At 45.2% G+C, this 16,788-nt stretch overlaps 1 protein-coding gene across 1 annotated transcript in view; it reads right to left on the reverse strand.

Moving 5' to 3' along the window:
- Polr1B (RNA polymerase I subunit Rpl135) overlaps positions 1 to 16,788 on the reverse strand; it is a 67,959-nt gene that overhangs the window by 23,242 nt on the left and 27,929 nt on the right. Inside the window, exons 17-20 of the mRNA XM_089545772.1 lie at positions 10,509 to 10,706; positions 9,996 to 10,103; positions 5,479 to 5,655; positions 2,639 to 2,877 (exon numbers count right to left, since the gene is read on the reverse strand). Of these exons, the coding sequence (XP_089401898.1) occupies positions 2,639 to 2,877; positions 5,479 to 5,655; positions 9,996 to 10,103; positions 10,509 to 10,706 (722 nt within the window). The remainder of the gene's footprint in view (positions 1 to 2,638; positions 2,878 to 5,478; positions 5,656 to 9,995; positions 10,104 to 10,508; positions 10,707 to 16,788) is intronic.

Below are 16,788 nucleotides of genomic sequence, written 5' to 3' on the forward strand. Positions count from 1 at the left end.
TAGACGCGCCTTTGTTCATTCCAAACCATCGAGCTGGCATGGCGGAGTGGATAGCATGCTCGTCTCCACTCCAAAGACCGGGGTTCGATTCCCGAGCTCGACCAATTTCTTACTAGGTTTTATTTATTTATATGGCCTGACTAGAGAAGTTAATTAGGCTAATTGGGTAATTAAGCAATTAACTAAGCTCAGTCCCACTTACTTGGAGCATTACTATATGGTCCCTTCAATTGGTTGCATGGTTACTAGCCAAAGTACAATTGGCCCTGTTTAAAATTGGCGCACTGTGACGTCACGACCGTTTCGACCAACTGAAAAGCGTGACATTCTCTGTCGACAACTGCTGCTTACAACGATGAGACATTAAAGGCTTTCGCCTTAATATGCTGCATATGCTGGATCTGCCATCCTTGGTGTGCACAACGCAGTTGTTGAGGCATTTGTGATTGGTCGCTGCAGTCGTGCTTTTGTTAGTGGAACGCCTCCTATTCTCTCAGTATCCAGCAGAAAAAAAAAAAGTTACACAGAGCACTACCGAAAAAGGGTTCTTTGTTGCTCATCGCGTGCTTTCCTGCATCGCGTGCATGGGGAGCAGCAATCATACAGTAAAAGCTCGTTAATTTGAACTGCTGTTAATTTGGAAATCTGCATAATTTTGATTGCCGGTGCAGCCCCGCCCAATGCTTATATAGCCATGTGGCATGGACACTCGCTAATTTGGGTGCTGCGAGTCTGGCACCGGTTAATTCGAACAGGCTCCCAAACGGAGGCCCCGTCCAGGTATGCCAAGTGCGGCAAGTGAACATCAGAATAGTCCTACTGAATCCAGAATTACATGCTGCAGAGTACCGCGTGCATGTATTTCAGCCTATGCTATTCAGCTCAAACAAACTGCCTCTTTATTTCACTACTACATTTCCAATTGCAAACTATTCATTTCGATTAGAAAATATTCGCCTCACTTCAAACCTATTCAAATGAAATAACTATTCGCTTCGTATTTGCTTCGGACTGAGAATTCACCATTTGCAAATGCCTACTTTTGCCATCTCCAGCTGCGACCACTAAAAAAAAAAATTCTTGCAAGTACTACTGCACTGCAACATATTTATTACGCTTTTAATACTCTTGTTTGGAATATGTTTCTGCGTCAGCACATTACATCAGACACTGCATGTGCTGCAGCATTTCATGCCAACACAAAATAAAGTGAGCTGGAATGTACTACGATGTTTGGTTTGGTTTATGAGGTTTAGCGTCCCAAAGTGACTCAGTATGTGAGGAACATTGTAGTGGAGGCCTCAGCATAAATTCGACCACCTGGGGTTCTTTATCTTGCACTGACATTGCACAAAGCATGAGCCTCTAGCCTTTCACCTCCATCAAAATGCAACCGCCATGCCCGGGATCGAACCCGCGTCTTTCAGGTCAGCAGCCGAGCGCCGTAACCACTGAGACACCGTGGCGGCTTGTACTGCGATGTGTTAACAGAGCTGGCTATTAATTGCACACATCCTGACACGACGCCCAACAGCAATCATCGGCTATGCCACTAATTACCTGCAACATAAGTGGAGGTGAAATGCCGGACTATCATTTTCTACACACACTCTGATGGCTCAATACACATGGCAGTTCCCTCCAGCTATGCAAGAAGGTGGCACAACACGACACCACAAGCCGCATGCCATGCCACTGGAAGACACAAATTGCCTCACGGTTTACTTGAAAAGTGCCCAGATATGTTTGTTATGAACGAAACCTAAATGTCACTGAATTTTTTTTCTTTAGCAGGCATAAATCTGTGAAATTAACAGTTCATGTTTTGGGTTCACTGCACTTCAAAATGACTGCCACCACTCGGCAACAGTACTTTGCAGATTAGGCAATACTGTAAAAACAGTACAAGCTTAAGGGGGGACCCTGGTCTTGAAAAAAAAATTTTTATTAATGAAGTCACAGTTATGAAATTTTCAGGCCACATGTATTTTTGTGCGCTGATTCTAGATAAGTCATTTAATTTCATGTAAAACAATTCCTTGAGCACTTGTGCAATTTTTGTGCAAGTATTTTGCGGAAAGTTTTGCAGAAGATTCGCTGCAAGAAACTCGCTGAAATGCATGCCATTAGGTTCTCTTGACACCAAGGAATGCAATAAGGGTAAAATTATCATCCTGGCTATGATAGAACCTGAGTTATAGGGTTTTGAAGTTGTCGCTCCAGAAATGAGAAGAAAAGTGTGTATTCCTGTTTCTGAATTGGCAGCTTCGGTACCCTATAACTCAAGTTCTATGAGAGCCAGGATGATAATTTTACCCTTATTGCATTCCTTGGTATCAAGAGAACCCAGTGGCATGCATTTCAGCAAGTTTCCTGCAGCATATTTTCTTCAAAACTTTCCGCAAAATACTTGCATAAAAATTGCACAAGTGCTCAAGGAATTGTTTTACATGAAATTAAATGGCATACCTAAAATCAGAGCACAAAAATACATGTGGCCTGAAAATTTCATAACTATAATTAGATTAATAATATTTTCTTTTCAAGACCAGGATCCCCCCTTAAAATGCTCCAAAACTGAAACACTAGCAAGGATACGCAAGCAGTAGGGGCTCCTATGACAAATCAGGCCATTCACCTGCACACAGGCTGGTTGTGTTCCACCTTGATTCCTATGTAGGGCAGGCCGTCAAGGTCTATGTGATCCTCCAAGTGCCGGTCGCTCATCTTGCGACCGAACACGAGCGACACCTGCCTGCCCGTGTCCCCAGCCAACACCCGCAGGTTCACCACCTCACTCTTGTAGATGGAGCCATGCTTGAAACCCCGCTCCACCGATGACTTGTTCAGCACCATGGCATCCTCCATGTCATAGCCCTGTGATCCGGTAGGAGGAAAAGCACTTGGGAAAACAAGCATGCAAGATGGAGACACATCTAGACTCATCAGTACTACAGTGGAACCTCGATTATACGTCCCCCGGTCATGCGACGACCCGCATTTTACGACGAATTTGTGCGGTCCCGGCAAAACCCCCATAGAGACAATGCATTAAAAACCTCGGTTATACGACGCAAATTTTAGAAGGACCCCGCTTCGTACGACGGCTGGCTCTATGTCCGTCAAAAAAGGTCGTCAGCAAACGCAGGCCGGGGAAAAAATTTCAAAAAAAAAAACTTTGCGTGCGAATCTAAGCACCCCCTTTTTTGCGGCTGAAGATAGCGTTGCCGAGGCCGAGGCCGCCAAGTGCACTCGCTCTCTTTTTCGTTGAGCCTGTGCAGTCCCGAGGAGGCCCGGCCTGCGCGTTGTTGTTGCGACTGAGAGAAGGATGAAAAGGAAAGTGCACGGGCCCCTGCCTACTGGCTCCAGCCGAGCCACCACCGCTGCCAAGTGCAAATAGAGGAGAGTTAAAAGATCAGAGGAAAGATAAAGAGAAAAGATAAGACGTGCCACAGCCGGAGCGGAGCAGACGCTGCTGAAAAAAGATAAGCGGGCGAGGCCGGGCTCGCCAAAGCGAGGACAGCGGCGTCCGCGGCGCTTTTTGTGTTGTTGCTTTCCAACACTGGCGGCACAGAACTGTCTGCAGCTATTTTTCTTTTGAATGTTTCCTAAATAAAATGTTTTTTCTCGCCCCGTTTCATCGAGATTTCGCCGCGAAAAGAGGGGCCCGGGGAGGGGGGGGGGGGGGGGGGGGGGAGGGGGGGATTTTTTGATTTTCGATTATACGACGGTTTCGCGCGGTCCCCTGAACGTCGTATAATCGAGGTTCCACTGTATTAGTATTTCCATGCGCGGCACTTGAATTAAACAGGCTGAGGATATCACCAGAAATGGAAGAGTTTAGATGCACTTTTTAATAAAGAAATAGCCAAGCCAGATTCCATTTTTCCGGTCCTCCAGTGATAACATAGTCTCTTTGTAGTTCTTGGACTTTGCAATAGTTTGCCGTCCTTTACACTGTGCAAAGCTGATCATTACGGGTATTCAAACATATTACGGCTACTTACATATCAAACATGACTAAATCTGTCTGCATAAGCAACTGATGTAATATCAAAAAACCAGTTTAAAGATACCGTTTCAGTTTTTCTAGTTAGGAAGGATAGCGTTTAATGAGGTTATCACAACAATGGATAGCAAAAACAGTTTAGTACACTCCAGGTAAGGAGACTATTCCATGCTAAGAAGCCGTAAGTACTATAGACTTATGCTAACATTCAATGGAGAAAAAAACAAAAGACCAAAACCTTACTGCGGATGTTGACACAGTATCCATTTTTAAAAGAAACAGAAAAAGCAAAGTACCAGAATGCTGAATAAACATCAATAAAAATGACTGCTTTTATTGTATGTACTGCCACCATCTCGAGACCCATCACCAAGCGACAGGAGAATTTCGTTGCTGCTTTTTCAGTAACAGAGCAGGGCTGGGTGATGCCGAATGCTTAGTGTATGAAAGCTAGGCAAGGCGATGCGTATGCTGATGTTACGCTTTGTGTACCAACAGGAGGTAGCATCCAGTATGCACTGGGAGGACTGACTGAATGCCATGACCTCGCAACAGTCAAGATCATCACCACCAGCTAGGTCAACCACACTGCCAGTCTAGATAAGATGGCAAAAATCAAGAAGAAAACCTCCGAGCTATAAAGCAGATATTCTGTAAAGACTGTTCTCTTTAATCACTCCATCTGTGCCTGGCTGTGGACTTGTTCAGCACGTTACATGATTAATTTGAATTAGACTGCCTTAACTGCTCATAAATATGCTGTTGCATTTAAACACCAAACCTAATACCCCTGTCAAGCGGGCAAGTTAAGTGCACTTACGGGGAGTGCGCTTCGGCATCCCGAGTGACACTTTGGGCTACGCAGTGCTAAACGGGAAAGCAAAGTGCACTCATAGTAAAAAAAAAATGGCGACAGAAAATGAGCGGAATTTCTGAATAGGACGATGGAAAAGAAAAAAAGACTCATAATATTTGATTGCTTAACGTGATAGCGCAAATAAAACGAGGTTCAGCAGTTTTTAACGATGAAAAAAAATGAAAATAGAAGAAAAGCCAAGACCAGCCAAGACTATCCAGAATTTCGACAACAAACAAGATGGCGGCGGGCAGCGATGTTGCATCTGATCACGTTTACTTGTTTTGTTGCTTCGCTTGTAGCTATAACCAAGGAACTTTTTTCTGAAAACAGTGTTATAGCACGTAAAATAAAGTTGTAAGTACTTTTTATGCACTATACATCTTGTACCATCGGAACCGCTGGCGTCGAGGCTACGCACTCGACCAGCAAAGTGTGGTCCGTGAACGCACTTTTAGCGGAGTGCACTCTTCCGCGAGTGACACTCCACTTGCGTCGTTTAGATGCGGCAAAGTGTACTACTTACAGAGAAGTACACTCTCCTTAAGTGCACTTAACTTGCCCGCTTGACAGGGGTATAAGTTTGAATTGCTCACACCCAAGCAGTACCCACCGTGTAGGAGATAACTGCCACTATAGCATTGGTGCCAGTTGGGAAGTCATCCATATGATAGTGGTCGTAGGCTGTTGGCCGCACAAGAGGAGTCTGTGGCGTCTGGATGCGGTACAGCTTGTTGTCGGAGCGGTAACGTAGTGCTTGGCACGGTGTGCCCATGGTTTGCTTGCCCATCTGGAGGAAGAAAAAGGAACGTCATTCGACAGAGCTTCACTGTGCAGCACGAGCAAGCAGGGTAAACGATGCGCAATTCGTCCCCTTGCCCCTTTCCCAGCTGCACGCGGCAACGCGGCCGCGCCAACCTTCCCAAGCTTGCCTTACATGCACCCGCGTGCGTACCGGTGGTCTGGTGCAGCAGGAAGTGTAAAATATGAGAGTATTTTAATTTTTTTTATAAACTCAAGCACTAAATGAGAGGTGTGGAAATTATGCAACAGGGCAAATTACGAGAGTAAGTATGGTATGACTTGTTAAACTGAGCACATTAAGCATTGTGGTCTATAAAACACACCCATCGAAGTACGACAAAGTCAACCATATCAGATGCTTCATATGTGAAAAATTATGGTGTTACTCAAGATTACTATACTACGATTGCCAGTGATAAAGAATGTGACCTGCCGCGGTGGCTCAGTGATTAGGGTGCTCAGCTACTGAGCTGGAGGACCCGACCCAGGTTCGATACTGGCCATGACAGCCATGTTTCAAAGAAGGCAAGGCACCCATGTGCTGTGAGATGTCACCGCATGTTAAAGAACCTCAGGTAGAGGTATACGAATAGTTGTTTCTTGGTTCGAAGTGAATCTGATGTCAATAATTGGAATTTTTTTCAAATAATTTCGAAGCAAACATTTCGAACACCAGTAGCGCACATAAAATGGTTGAACGGTACAATAAGCATTTTCAGAATAATGTATTTTTAACGCGATAGGGTTAGGGGCCCCGTGTCACAGAAAAGCCGGTGTCGTTGTCGGCGGCCGTGAGCAAAAAATCCCAGAAGCATTAATAAATAAAACCGAGTAGGAAATTGGTCGAGCTGGGGAATCGAACCAGGGTCTCCGGAGTGCGAGACGAGCGTGCTATCCACTCCACCATGCCAGCTCGATGGTTTGGAATGAACAAAGGTGCGTCTAGTGAATACGGTGTTGTCTTAGAAGGGTGCTTCAGAGACATGTACTGTGGTGTATATTAGTAATTATGAGCACAGAAATTCCAGAAGTCGCAGTAAAGCGAATAGCAAAGTATGTTTCCGCTGCTTTTCCTCCTCGCTTGCAGCGCACGTAGCGTCATCATGTGGTGCCCTCTAAAACCACTCCCTCCTCCTCCTCGCACTGTATGCCACTGCCCCAACAGATAGCGAGCACTCGTCTTGTTCGGGCGCAGTGGGGCCGTGCGGGGACGCAGGAATCACGCAGTGAGCAGCGCACATCCAAGGCACGTTCACCACGAAACTCGGGGCTTGCTGCCTGTTCTATTGCGTTCCATTCTTAAAGGGACCATGCAAAGAATTAAAAGCCGCTTGTAAATGTTAGAAGTGATGCTCAGAAGCATTGACACCAAGTATGAGTCTTCAGAACTGAGCCGGCAATTTATTATGAATTTTTGAAAATCGTGTTTTTTAAAATTCGCGGGCCATTTGGTGTCTTCGTAGGGAGCCACTTTGGAACCAAAATCGGGAAAACAGACGTCACTAGTCCCATGACGTCGGCAGGCCACCACACACTGTCATTCGCTCGAGCCGCGGCAGCTACGACGTCACGGGCACACTTCCGGTAGCGGTGAAAATAGTCTGCTCGAGCCGCCGCGCGCCCCCCTCGGGCAAGCGCGATCCAGGGCATTGCCTTCGCACATATGTTTTCAATTTACCTCTGCCGCCTCTTTCTGTCGCGATTTCGGGAGCCAAGAAAGTGCAGAGACCAGAGAGACGCTGCCGAAGCACGCTGCTCCTCGGGAGTGGGACAACCGGAAGTCGTAAACCGAACGTCAGCGAATGACGTATTCATGGGCGGAGCCCAGTCCCGGAGCAGTTTTCTTAATTTTTTTATGGTGCCCCGCGCGTACGAGTTGAGGGGGGAGAGGAGGAGCGTGATTTTTAATCGTCTATAACTTCGTTGTTATTGATGCTAGCTCAAAAATTCTTGCGCTGGGGTGACGAGTGATGGATTGCCTATCTTTACGTAATCTCGATAAATTTATTTCATAGTCCCTTTAAAGGCAAAGCTTAAGCGTGCTCAACTGCTGCACCACTGTGCCAGGAGCGGTATGAGGACTCCCAGGGTTCTATGAATGCAGACAATGACCTTCTGCATACATGGCAATTACCCAAATATGCTATCGCGTCATACTCTCAAGGTGGAGCCTGAGTGTACCCCCCAATTTTTTCTAACACACAAGGCCATTAGCAAGGAAAAATAGGGTGAGTGTATTGAAGCTTTGCGATCGGAAATTTGGGGAGTCACCTTACATGCAGTGCCGACATATTTGTGGGGTGTAAGACTTATTCGTGGGACCACCGACTGCTACTCTTAATTTCCAATGCATCATTGTGCAGCTGTTGCTATTTAGCGGCGACAGGAAAGGAAAGGCGATGGACCTTTGTGCCCGTGCCGTGGGGAATGGGCTCATAAGCCCTAACGACCCCGCATCATCCCTCCAACTTCACCTCCTTTCCACCACTCTACACTCTTAGCCCGAACGACGAAAAACCCAACCCCCAGCAATAGGAGCTAATGCCCGTCTCTCTCCTTACCCTGCCAAGCCTCTGCTCCATTGCCAAAAAAAGTTGCCCCCGAGTATAGTTCTCCTTCGTGCTTATGCCGTCGTGCTTGATTAGTGAATTTCATGTGAAGACCGGCCTCGGCAGCTGCAGTGAGCGCAGACTCGTCCCACAAAAGCTGAGGGAGCCACGTGCCCGCCAACCGGTGCACGCCGCCATGCCAGTTCCAGCATGTGCGCAGTGCGGGTAACTCAGGTGCAGACACCTGGGAGGTGCAGATCCGGGCACTGTGTTTGCGACTGCTTGCGTCTGCTGCTGCACGCATGCACAGACCAGCTTCGGCATACATGTGAGCACGCAAGCACACAGCACGTACACCTAGCAGATGTACAGGAGATGGGGTATGCCTGTGCATACGCCACGGTGCCATCCCAGAGGAGGTATGCTAAATCAAAACCAAATGAAGTAAGTGTTTCAGGAACGTCACTCACTCGAGATGCATACTTCGAAATTCCGAACACCAAACATTCAGATCAAATCGAATATCGAATACTTTACTATTCGACAATTCGAAATCATTGAATATTCGTATGTCCCTAACCAGAGGTGTCCCTAACCTATCCGGAGACCTCCACTGCAGTGTCCCTCATAGCCCATGTGTTGCTTTCGGATGTTAAACCTCACAATTCACACATGATACGATAAGCCAATAAGCTAGATGAGGAATGGGCAACACCTGATCATTCAAGGCAGCGCAAGTCAGTATGAATGTCAAACAAGGGCTGTACAGTTCAATCCACTTATATAACGATATCAAAAGAACTGGAAAATCCGATTGCTGTAACCAATTATCATTATATCTGGACTGGGAAAAGAAAGAAAAAAGAAACACCCACTTAATCCCCCATACAGGTAGCCACCGCCACCAGTGCTCCTGTCAAGGGCGTACAGCGTCTTGGCGTTTCGCCACGTTTGCCAGCCACCTGGCTGGAGCTCCCATCAAAAGATAAACACGCCATGATTTATGGGCGCACTGCTAAAGTCTGCGCTGAGGACAGCGCGAAACAAAGCAATGCGCCAAGAAAAGTAGCGGCGGTCAAGCAAGCTCTTCCTTCCTCCCTCCAGTGGCTGCAACGATGATAGAGCTTGGTTCCTAAGGCTGCAAGCACCGCACCCTCATGAATTTGTTGATACCGGTCCATTTGTGGCACTCATGACAAGTCAACACCTTCTGGGGGGCCAGAATTCTATCATTGTATCCATTATTCTGCCGTTATTTGCATCATTACATATGGTTTATTTTTACATAGAGGCAATGGGAGAACTGATAAATCTAAAGTAGTTGACCGTTATAAGCGATATATTGTTTAGTTTAGTTTAGTTTAGTTTATGGGGTTTAACAACCCAAAGGGACTCAGGCTACGAGGGACGCCGTAGTGAAAGGTTTCGGAAATTTCGACCACCTGGGGTTCTTTAACGTGCACTGACATCGCACAGTACACGGGCCTCTAGAATTTCTCCTCCAAAGAAATTCAACCGCTGTGTCCAGGATCGAACCCGCGTCTTTCGGGTCAGCAGCCAAGCGCCATAACCACTGAGCCATTGCGGCGGCCGATATATAGAAATATCTGGTACCGTTATAAGTGGATTGCACATATCACACTGGTGGTGTAGCACTGACCGACTTCCCTCATGCACTTTCTAGGCAGGTGTGGCGTCAACGAAATGCACTAGACACTCCTACTGCATCACAGAAAAGGACTGCTCTGAGAGAAGCACTTCAATGGAAAATGCTCACCTGGCACTGGTACATGTTTCGGGGACTCTGGTTGAAATCAGAGTAGGGGATCATGTTAGCCAGAACACTCAACATGCTAGTCTGCCTCAGCTCCTGGTGGGTGGTTATCTGAAAGCAAAAACGTACAAAGTAATGTCACCATACTAGCAACACAGTCAGTATACCCCAAGGAAACATTTACAGAAGGTGCGCACAACATCTGTAAGTAATTCGCCTCATCACTTAATTCAAAGTGAAGAACCTGGTGCCCGATTTTGCCTTCCTCAGTTAGGAAAGACAGCACATTTATGCAGTACAGGGGCCCTTTGATCTTTCTTAGTTCCGCAATGTTTTCTGTTCCCATCAAGAATACATCGACAGCATTCAAACAGGCACACAAAATGTAGAAATTCTGATGCACACTCACAGCATACTTTGTACCCGATTTTAAGTCAACCTATTTTTTTTTTTAATTTTAAAATCCGAAGTGGGGAGGGGGGGGGGGGGGGGGTCGTTTTTTTGACACCTACTCACCCCTTCGTAGGCCTCTTCAGGCACCACACAGATGCTCAGGTGCACCTGCTCGAATGAGCCTATCCACTCAGTGGTGTTGGTTGCCAAGTTGAGGACAGGGCGCATCATGCGTGCAACACTTGTGAAGAGGAACACCCCTGGGTACTGAGACGCCTGGTTCGTTTTGGGCACAAAGCCAATTTCCAGAGTCTGGGGCACCTGGAAAAGATTGTGAGGAGAAACCTACATGTAACACACAGCTTCCAGTTGCTGTTTCACACAGCAAAAAAAAAAAAAAAAAAAAAAAAAAGAACAAAAAAGGCAGAAAAACAATGCAGCCAGCTCCAAGTGCACAGGCAAAAGAACTCAACATGAAAAAAAAAGACTGGCTGGCAATCTTTCCATTTGTCATCTCACAGCAGAATGCCAGAAGTACGGATCCCTGGAAGACGCGCTTTGTCCGTTTTACTTTTTCAGGGATTACAGTCACACCCGGATGTAATGAATTATTGCTTATATCAAACAGTCATGAAAATCTCATGCAAAAGTACAGCACTCTTGCACACGTTTATCCAACTCCCTTCACCGGAATATTCAATAATCACACAGCGCCGGATCCCTGCAGGTGGCACTTCTCCTAGCAGTGTTCCTGTGCTCACTTTCGCGCGCAGAGACAGGTTGGTTGCGCGGCCCTGGGCACCTGCTGGCTGTGCTAGCACTGTAAAACCAAGCGACAAGGTGAACGTGGATGTTTGGAGGAAGCCTACGGTCTCTCCTGCTCATTTTCTACAAGACACCACTGTCATGCGGAAAAGGCAGCTTTTGGTGCACAGCTTGTTATGCTGCGGAGCCAACCCAACTGAAGGAAGCCTAGCGGCGGCCCTCACCTGGTGTGCTTTGCTCACGTTGCGGAATCCAATTTCACCTTAATGTTAAGAAGATATTACTCTCTTTATAATTTATCCATAAAAGGATTAGACCTCTTATCATACACAGCGGCTAGCCCCAAACATCATCAGCTGCAGTTTCGATGCGAATGGTGTACTACCAGCAAGCTGGAGGGCATGTTGCTACAAGAAGCATGTTACTAGTGTGGGTGCAGTGTAATCTCGCATGTAGTTTACAGCTAAGCTTTCCTGCTACCATTTCTTATACACAAAATGATCGATAAATTTAACTTTCTTGTAATACCATTCAAGTTCGATATAGTACCTGGGATCGACTGCATTTACTCTCAGATTTGGTTTGCAGGAGGACGCTCCCATGCAGAAACAAAGTATCCTAGCAAGCCTCACACTGTTTGGCAAGATTGCAACTAAAAAGCTCAAACTTAGGGGGACAGGTGTTCTAGCAGAAGCAGATGTTCTGGCTTCGCTATTCCCTCCTCCCAGGTTATTCCAAACGGCTGGGTTATTCCCATCTTGTAGACATGATGCGAAGCAGGGCGACTGCTCACACATTCTGACTACCGTCTTGTTGGACACCCATGGTTGTCTACACAAGCATGCCATGTAACTGACATCACATGAATGATCGCTATGTGCTAAGTAAACTAGAAGCAGCTCCCTCAGCTTCTTAATGCACAGAAACAAAATTGCTCGAAGTCATTAAAATAACTAGCAATTAACTTGTGAAAAATGTCCCACGAATAGTTACATTAGTCAGATCAATTTATAACACTACTGAAGTGCCAAGGAAATATTACTGTTATAGCCGATAACTGTTATAACTGGGTTATGGCGGGGAAAAAGAAAACAAACTTCAGAACATTTAATGACAGGAAAGTCTCATAGAAGCTCGACCGCTCTAAGGCTTCTATATACGACATAAACTTGCATAGGTTCCTCTTTGTTGTCGTGCGCGCCGGTGACAGGTGCGATGATCGTCTCATCGGTAAGGTCTTCATTTGCCATGACTGCATCGTCAGCGTGCAAGCATTCTTCAAGGCCCAGCCCTCTGCCATCATCATCGTTCACCACTGATCAAAGCACCATCATCACAGTCTCAGCGGGAGCACTGCGAGCCTCCGCGTCAAGAGTAAGAAACTCAGGTCGTTTCGGTTTCAACTAGTTCCGCGCATCTGGTGACTGGCAAAGAATTGATGGCTGAACATGAATGATTCCTGCACATGCATACAGCACAACAGGCAGCAGACGAATTCTCTAAGGCACTGTGATACGAAGCACTTCTATTTTTGTTGGTGGTGGTTTGAACCCCATTCAGCTATGAAGCCTTTTTTCTCCTGGATTCCGTTGTCATGACGATGAAACAATATGAGGCTGGCTCTCAGTGACCAGATTTAACTGTTGTAACTAATTAACGGTTATGACAGCACTGTTATAAGTAGTTTATTTTGCCACACAACATAAGGTAAAGCTGACAGTGCCACGGTTGTTCAGTTAGTTAGTTAGTTATATTGATTTTTATGGCGCAAAAGCAACTGAGGCTATGCTGCGCCAAGCTCAAGGTTAGAGTTTTTGTTAATGGTGAAGCTTTTTAAAAATACTTAGAGTTTGTTTAAAACGTTGGCTTCCTTGAGAAACCTAAAAATACATGGAATGTCAACCAGTGCTCGATCACCTAAGAGTAGCATGGGGTGTAATGGGATGCTTTCCCTGTAAAATGTTGTGAAATATTTCTTTCTTAGTTCTTCTAGTTTTATGCATGAAATTAAAATGTGGTTCACTGTGAGTTCAGCACCACACATTTCACAGAGAGGTTTGTTTTGTTTGGCTAGCAGAAAGTTGTGCGTGAGGTGGGTGTGTCCAATGCGGAGCCGACATAAAATAACTTCGGTAAAACGTTCTTGATGCCTACATGATTGCCATTCCCCTAAAATTGGTTTCACAGAATGTAATTTGTTGTTTACGTGATCTTGCCATGCGGCCTGCCACTTATTTCTGAGTTTACTGTTGATAAACTTTAAGCAATCCCTGTGCGGTATGCTCACTTGTTTTATTTGGCCATTCCGGGCTTGTGCAGCGCATACATCTGCTTTTTCATTACCTACGATTCCAACATGGCTAGGAACCCAGCAGAATTTAATGTTACGTTTTTGTTTTGTGATTTTAACAATGTTATGTATGATGTTACCTATTATGGGTTCAGCAGCATTTCTGGAGTGCAGTGCTTTGAGCATACTCAGGGAATCGGTGTAAATGATGCTATTTTTGATATTCTCTCTTACTATTTTTTCCACAGCTACAAAGATGGCATAACACTCAGCAGTAAAAACCGATGCGCATTCTGGTAGTCGCATTATCTGTTTGTTTTTTCCTTGGATTACTGCACTTCCAACGTGATTTTCTGTTTTTGAGCCATCGGTATAAAATTCAATGTAAGTGTCATACTTTTCTTGTAGTGCAAAGAATTCCTGTAATATGTACTCATTTGGCGTTTGCTTTTTATCTAAATGTGTCATTGTGAGGTCGCATACTGAAGGCAGGCTGTGCCATGGTGGTAAATGTTCATTCCTTTGTGCAATATTCGGTAAGCAGTCTAGTACTGTTAGCTCTTCACATTTGTCTTCAAAGCGCAATAGTAATGGTCTGATAGAATGTGGTTTGTTGATGAATAATCTTTTAGATGGGCACTTGGTGACAACTGGATGACAGAGATGTTTTGGAAGAGAACGGATTTTTAAGACGTATGTGCATGTAAGGGCGATTCTTCGGTCCTCAAGAGCGGGCTCATTAGTTTCAACGTATAGGCTGGCTACTGGTGACGTTCTGTATGCTCCAGATGATAGGCGCAGACCAAGATTATGAATGGGGTCTAATCTTTTTAAGTAGGATGCTCTTGCCGAACCATATACTATGCTCCCGTAGTCCAGCTTGGAGCGCACCAGAGAGCGATATATTTGTAAAAGGCTTGCTCTATCGGACCCCCACCGCTTCCGTGAGAGAACTTTTAATATATTGAGGGCTTGAGAAGCTTTCTTTTTAAGGTTGTTAATGTGTGGTAGAAATGTGAGTTTCTTGTCGAAAGTTACGCCTAAAAATTTGTGTTCTAGTTTAATTGGTAGCGCAGTGTGATTCAGGTATAGACTGGGATCGACCTGTAGGCCTCGTCGCAATGAGAAAAGAACAGCTACTGTTTTTTGAGGAGAAAATTTAAATCCATTTCTGTCTGCCCAAGAACCTAGTTTATTTAGTGTGATTTGTATTTGTCTCTCACAGGTTGATATACTGGAGGACGTGCATGCTATTTGTAGGTCATCTACATAAACTGAATACATTATGGACTTGGGTATTACTTTAGCTAAAGAATTCATTTTTACTATGAAGAGTGTCGTGCTTAGAATGCACCCCTGGGGTACGCCGTTCTCTTGGGTGAAAGTCATGGAGAGAGTTGCTCCTAGGCGGACTCGGAATGTGCGGTTAGTCAGGAAGTCGTTCAAGCAGTTCAACATCCTGCCGCGGATACCTAGCTCTGCTAGGTCACGGAGGATGCCGAACTTCCACGTAGTATCGTAGGCCTTCTCCAAGTCGAAGAAGACCCCAATACAGTGCTGCTTGTGGATGAACGCCTCCCGGATGGTGTTTTCTAGGCGGACAAGATGATCTGTGGTGCAGCATGTTTTCTTAAACCCACATTGGTGTTTATCTAGTAGTTGCCGAGATTCAAGTACGAAGGTTAGTCTAATGTTTATTACACTTTCGAAAGATTTAGCAATGCAGCTGGTGAGGGCTATTGGTCTATAACTGCTAGGACTTGTTGGTGGTTTTCCGGGTTTGAGAAAAGGTATTATGACTGCTTTTTTCCACTCGTCAGGTATATTTCCAGTTATCCAGATTTTATTAAAGAATTTTAACAGTGCCTCTACAGCAGCCTCGGAGAGATGTGCAAGCATAGCGTAATGCACGTTGTCTGGTCCTGGTGCTGTCTTTTTTCCAGAAGATAATACTTTATTTAATTCTTGTAGTGTGAGAGGCTGGTTATAATCCTCGTGTACACCTGCTCCAGATGGAAATTTTTGTTTTTCAGCTATTGCTTTGTGTTTTTGAAATGTGTTTGTGTAATTGGATGAGCTTGAGATCTCAGCAAAATGTTCGCCCAATATGTTGGCCTGTTCTTCTAAAGATGTTTGTGTCCCGGGTGCTGTCAAGAGAGGAAGTGTGAAAGGGGTATGGTCACCAGTAAATTTACGAACTTTTTCCCACATTTTCTTTGATGTTGTTGAGCTGTTTATTGAGGAGACATATTTCTGCCAAGAGGTTTTTTCTGCATTTCTTCGCACATACCGCGCTCTGGCTTTTGCCTTCTTAAAGGTGAGTAGGTTCTCTGCAGTGGGATATCGACGCAGAGCGCTCCAGGCTTTCTTTTGTTGTTTTTTTGCTAATGTGCATTCTATTGTCCACCACACTTTGTGTTTCTTTTGTGCAAGTCCTGTTGTTTGTGGTATAGCGAGTGTTGCGGCCGATATTATGCATTCAGTAAACTTCTCATTAATTTCATCTGTGCTAAGGTCGTCACAAAATTCCTTTTCCAGAGTGGCACTTTTTGTAAAAAGTGACCAGTCGGCGAGCTGAATTTTCCAGCGCCGTGGCCTTGTGGGGATGATTGGAGTGGACGATGAGAGCCTGATGATGGTAGGTAAGTGATCGCTGCCCATGGGGTCATTTAAAACATCCCATTTAAAATCGTTAAAAAGTAATGGTGATGCGAAAGCTAAATCGAGAGAGCTCATTTTTGCTGAGCTTGGACAGCAATATGTGGCTTTTCCCGTATTTAAAAGACAGACCTTATTAGAAAGTATAAAATCTTCGATTGTTTGTCCTCTAGAGTCACAGCGTTCGCTTCCCCAAAACGTGGAGTGAGCGTTAAAATCGCCAACTACCAGAAATGGCTCCGGCAGTTCATCGATCAGGCCTTCTAGATCTTGGCAGGTTAATGTGATGTGTGGGGGAAGATATACGGAACATATTGTTATGGTTTTGTAGCTGATGACGCTAACCGCAACCGCCTCAAGTTTCGTTTTCAGTTTGATTTCTTGAGCCGGGACGCCGCTTTGGGTGATGATTGCGACGCCTCCCGACAGTCTATTTGCATGTTCGCGATCACGTCTAAAAGTTTTATAATGTTTTAAGATATTTGAATGTTGTGGACCAAGATTGGTCTCCTGGAGACATAGAGCTAGAGGCATCACTGACCCTAGAATATGAGTTATATCACTGTAGTTCCTCAACATTCCTCTACAGTTCCATTGAATTATGAAAGCCATCTTAGTTTTGTGTTTGTACTGATTGAAAAGCTAGATCAAGTTGTTTATGGCCCCGTGACTCGGGGCCTGTCTTTTTTT

This window comes from Amblyomma mixtum, chromosome 5, assembly GCF_055824585.1.
Source record: "Amblyomma mixtum isolate Tamu chromosome 5, ASM5582458v1, whole genome shotgun sequence".
NCBI classification, from domain to species: domain Eukaryota; kingdom Metazoa; phylum Arthropoda; class Arachnida; order Ixodida; family Ixodidae; genus Amblyomma; species Amblyomma mixtum.